This window comes from Suricata suricatta, chromosome 9, assembly GCF_006229205.1.
Source record: "Suricata suricatta isolate VVHF042 chromosome 9, meerkat_22Aug2017_6uvM2_HiC, whole genome shotgun sequence".
In the NCBI taxonomy this organism is placed as follows: domain Eukaryota; kingdom Metazoa; phylum Chordata; class Mammalia; order Carnivora; family Herpestidae; genus Suricata; species Suricata suricatta.
This window is the reverse complement of record NC_043708.1, coordinates 24,415,579-24,420,932: the sequence shown is the minus strand read 5'-3', so window position 1 is coordinate 24,420,932 and position 5,354 is coordinate 24,415,579. Positions and strand designations below refer to the sequence as shown.

Below are 5,354 nucleotides of genomic sequence, written 5' to 3'. Positions count from 1 at the left end.
GCCGACGTGGACCCGGGACTGGCGCCCGCCTGCCAGGACACGGGGCCGGTACCTGAGAGGGCACGGAAGAGGCGCGCGGCCGGCAGCAGCAGGTAACACAAGCACGACGCGATCATGGCCGGCCGCCGCGCCCACCTCCCCTCCTTACAGTCGGGGGTCTGGTAGCTCTCAGCTCGGCCCCGCCCCCGGCCCCGCCCCCGGGGCGGCTCACGTGGTCCCGCGGCGCTTCAACAACAACTTTATTGGGAGCTCAGAGCCACGCGTGGGCCCGCGAGGTCGGGGAGCCTGTTCCCATGGCAACGGAGCCGGCCAAGCTCCCGGAAGCCAACCAGGCGCCCGGTTTGAAAATTAAGCGCCTCGTTGGAGGCTCCCATAGTATCATTCTAAGGCCACCGTTTCACTCCCACTTTTACCACCTAGCTAGGGGCTACACACTATAACCTCTCTGCCCCTCAGTTTTCTCACCTGTAAAATGAAGAGCAAGATTTTCTCTAAGGCTTCACAAAGCCCTGACTTCTATAATCTCTCTGTTCTCATCCAAGAGAAGAGAGCGAGTTCTTCCCTATTTGTGTCCTTTTTCCTGACCTTACTATCTTCCTCAGCTCAGATTCTAGATCACAAATTAAGTCTACGCCTTTGTCTCCCCTCCCATCCTATTCAAGAAAAGGGAGGGCGTCCATTGGTAAAGGGTTCTTTAAGAAAGGTGAGGGGGAAAGTTGCACAAGGCAGAGACCAAGTCTGGCTTGTTGGTTGGTTTTCACTGAGGTCTCTAGTTCCTGCAACAATGCCAGGCACATAGTAGGGACCAAATCTCTGTTGACCAAACAAAGCATATGTCACTATTATGAAGGCCAGGTCTTTGGTCAATTGTGTGCTTACCCTAAGACCTCTGCGTCTCTGTTCCCCATCCCTCATGCTTCAGTCTACCTCAGCTGCACTCTGAAGGAAGAACTATGTATCTAGTTCTCAAGTTCAGTACCTAGTGTCTGAGCTGTGCAATTTCCAATTTGTGGCTGGACCCTTGGTTGCTCAGAGAAGCCCTCTGGGGAGTCACCAGATCCAGGACCAGCTGGGTACATCATAACACTGAAAGGCTAAAAGGAAGAAGAAGGAGAGAGTCAGTCTGGCTTCAAGTCACAGCACTCATAGCACGCCTTTGCATGGAAGCAGCAGGAGCCCCAGGGGCTATTTGAAGGTTGGGAAGCCTCTTAGTAACCAGCATAGGAACTGTAGCTCTATCTAAGGAGGCTCCAAAGCCAGGCCCACTCCTTTTATTTGGCTTAAATACACCTTCCATCTTCCTTCTAGTTTGTCCCAGTGGTTACCGAGAAGCCCAAGTTGTACATCAGATCCCAAATCAAGGTACTTACCTAGGGACTGTGTTTCATTTTGTGAAATGAGGGTTTCCTTATCCACTTGCAAATGTTTTAAAAATACGAACTCCTAGGCCTTCCTCCCAGGCTTCTGATTTCACAGGTCTGGAATGGGACCATCGACACTGACCAGGTTACTCTGGTATATGGTTTGGGAACCTCTGTTAAAGGACCTATCCTCAACTGTGCTCTTCAATGCCTCTGTGAGCAAAATGTGTCAGGCCAACCGATGCCATATTCTTTCAGAGGCTTTGGCCGAGGCCAAGTAAGCGAGACTGACCTCTCTTTGTTTCCTAATCCACTTTCAGCTATATTGGAAAAGGTTGGCGGCTGTGAGCATCACAACTTTTGGAGTAAGACCACCTGGGTTCCGATCGCGGCTCTGCCACTTCCTATCTATGGAACCTCTTGAGTTACCCAACCTCTTGAAGCCTCAGTTTCCTCGCCATGCCCAACCCAGGGTGAGCTGTTAGTGTTTACTATTTTATATATATATATATTTTTTTTTAATTTAAGCCCAAACCAAACCAGCTCTGGCTACTGCTAATCTACTACAGTCTCTGGCAGAAATAAGGGCCTTCCAGACTGTAATGTGGCACTCTCTGTAGTCTGCAGCCTCCTCATGTCAGAAATAGTCCAAGAAGAGAGACTGGATGAGCCCCTCAATTCATCCCAACTGTGATAAGCCACTGGGTAGTTTCAAAGATGCACAACTTATGGAATAGGGCAAGTGGAAGGTCTTGCAGTACTTTGGGGGATATAAAATGTTCTTCTACAGGGAAGTTTTCTGTAAGAAACTTAAGCCCTTGAGGGTTCAAATTGTACTTATGCCAGCAGGGAGGTGTGGAAGTTCAAGATGGCTGTCTTTATTAATTTATTGGTTGAACATGCGTGTTACACGGCTGGCATGATGCCCCCTTTCAGGATTGCAGAAGCTACTGAACAAGGCCTAGAGCAAATGTACCCAAGAGAAATATAATGTGAACTGCATATGTAATTGGAAAATTTCAGTAGCCTCACATAGAAAACAGGGAAAAAAGGTGAAATCAATTTTTTAATAGTATGTTTTACTTAACCCCATTTATCCAAAAAATTAACATTTCAACATCAATATTTAAAAATGAGATAGTTTATGTTCTTTTTTTTCCTTTTTTGTACTAAGTCTTTGAAATCCAGTGTATCTGACAGCACAGCTCAGTGTAGATTAACCACAGTTCAAGCGCTCAGTAGCTACGAGGAGCACGTAGATACCGTATTGAATCTGTACAGGTCTAAAGGGCTCAGCAGCCTCTCAGATGGGATAGGCTGAAAAGAGCTGCCTCCATTCAAATCTTATGATAACCTGACACCTGTACACTCCTCCTAACTTGGCTTCTGTTAGCCAGGTGTTTCCTCCAGGATCTCAGGATTTGTGGCTAGATATTCCCAGAGTGTGCCAGATTGGTCTGAGTTGGTGCATTCACTGATTCGCTGATTCACTGATTCACCCATTCCTGTATTCATTAGATGTTTGTCAAGAACTCATCAATGTTACCTCAATCTCATCCTGTCTTTTCTTTGACCTCCAGTGCCCTTCTCCTCTTTCACTGCAGAGTCTAGTCTTAGACTCAGTTTTTCGTACCTCAAACTCTCCTATGCCCAGTGTGGATGAGCCATCCCAAGCCCTAGAAGCTCACTGTCACCACCTCCTCAATGGCCTCATTCCCACTGTACTTCAGACATGCTTGGAGTATTGTTACCGGGTACTGCCCTGCCTTCAAGATCACAAATTCACACACCCACTGTGCCATCACCTGATGGCTTTCTGCCTCTCCCCCTTTCTCTTCCGCTTCAGCAGTTCTCTAACTCCTCAAACCCTTAGGTTCTCTATTCTGTCCTCATACTTCCTCTCAGTCACCATTTCTTTCTCTATCCTACATGGAATCCCCATGAGCCATCTTTTTTTAATGTTTATTTATTTTTGGGAGAGACATGAGTGTGAGCATGGAAAGGGCAGAGAGAGAGGGAGACACAGAATCCAAAGCAGCCCCCAGGCTCCACACTGTCAGCACAGAGCCCAACACAGGGCTTGAACTTACAAACCATGAGATCATGACCTGAGCCAAAGTCGAAGTCGAACGCTTAACTGACTCTGCCACCCAGGCACCACACCCAGCCCCCATGTGCCATCTTTTAAATCACTGTCTTCCCAGTACCAACTCTCTTGCCCACTGTTCTTTGATTACTCCTATGTCAAGCAAAACCATTCTCCTTCTTGGCTCTTACATCTGGGCGGCTGAGCACTGGTGAATAAAATTACCAACCCCTTGGACTGGAGCTATTAGTGTGCTGGTCTCCAGCCTCACTTCAGCCCTCAACCCTCCCCAGAAATCCTGTGCTCCTAACTAGCTTTCTCTCCCATTTCCAAAATGATCATTCTTCTCAAACTTGTCCTATGGTGTCCCTTCTTGTTCTCTGGAGATCTTCTCCCTACCAACTTTAGAGAAAAAATAGGGCCACCAAGTGAAAACCCTCTCCTCCCTGTGGCCATACCTACACACTGAGCAGCACCCAAAACCACCTTCCTTCTCCCCAAGCACCGCTGGCCACTCCATCATGCTTGGGATCCCCTCCTCCTATTCTTCAGAGATTATGCTCCTTCTGCGCACCCCTCTCCTTTTCATCCCGGACTCCTTCCCATCAACATTTAAACATGCCTCAGATCTCTCCAATATAAAACTCTCCCCCAGCCTCCCTCCACCTCCCCACCTCTCCTTCACAGATGGGCTTCTTGAGTTGTCTGCTCCTGACATCCACACTGCCTCATCTTTCATTCATCTCATCTTCATTCCACTGCAATGGAGCCTCTAACTTCATCACTCCCCTGAATCTCCCCACCAAATTTCCCAGTGCCTTCCTTGTTGCCACATTTAATGGACACCCTCCAGGCTTTATTATTTCTTGAATGTTCTGTAATTCTGCCTAACTCCCCTCTTATTGTAAGATTCTCTCCTGTTGGTTTCTGTGATATTCTTCTTTTCCTTCTCTGTGGACATTTGCCCTAGTGTCTTTCATTTCTCTTCCCCTGGATACCCCCACCCCTTTCAATGATGGTGCTCCCAGGATTTCATCCCTGGGCACTTTCCTCTTCTTACTTTAAGATCGCTCCTTGAGAAATGTTCACCCTTCCAATGGCTTCAAATACCATCCACATACCAACACCTCCCATATCTACATTTTAAATCCTTTTCCTGGGCCACAGACTCAAAAATCTTTTGCCTATCGGCCTCTTCCATAGTGTCCCAGAGGCACCTTAGAGCCTCAATACACCCAAAATTGCATTCAGCACTTTTTCCCATCATTCTCCAAAAATGACTGCCCCTCTGTCCCCTCAGCTCTTCTGTTGTCTTCTCTCTGAATGGCACAGGCATCTATCAAGCCTGGCCTCAGGCTTTTCCCTCTCCCTTTTATTCTCATATCCGAGCTGTTCTAAGTCTGAGTGGTTTGGCCTTTTTATGTTTATTCAGTAAGTCCACTTCATCCCTGTAGCCACTTTTTTTTTCTTTTTAAGAGAGGGAGAGAGTGAGCACAAGTAGGGTAGGGACAGAGAGAGAGGGAGAAAACGAGAATTCCAAGCAGGTTTCCCACTCTCAGCATAGAGCCCAATGCAGGGCTTTATCTCACGAACCAGGAGATCATGACCTGAGGTGAAATCAAGAGTCAGATGCTTAACCAACTGAGCCACCCAGGTGCCCCGGAAGCCACTTCTACCTGGCCTTGATCCTCCTCCTTTCCCCAGCCTGCCTTCTACATTGCAGCCAAAGCAATATTTCTACTCTGTGAATCATGTCAGGTCACACTGCTGCTTAAAACCTCTCTGCAAACCCCACTATCCTCAAAAGGCAAACCGAACTCCTCACATAGCACCAAAGGCCCTCTGTTACTGGCCTCTACTCGCGCTCCATGTCTTCCGTCTTCTCCTCCCTTCTATTGCCACCCCCC

General features: G+C 47.9%; 1 protein-coding gene across 3 annotated transcripts in view; it reads right to left on the bottom strand.

The window, feature by feature from the left end:
• The window catches only part of ANGEL1 (angel homolog 1), a 35,585-nt gene that overhangs the window by 25,281 nt on the left and 4,950 nt on the right, over positions 1-5,354 (bottom strand). For 2 of the 3 annotated variants that reach the window (XM_029951932.1, XM_029951933.1), the window contains one exon: positions 980-1,094. In XM_029951932.1, the coding sequence (XP_029807792.1) occupies positions 980-1,082 (103 nt within the window). In that variant the 5' untranslated portion in view covers positions 1,083-1,094. Of the gene's footprint in view, positions 1-52; positions 174-979; positions 1,095-5,354 lie in introns of those variants that run through there. The other variant, XM_029951934.1, reaches the window with a different exon arrangement.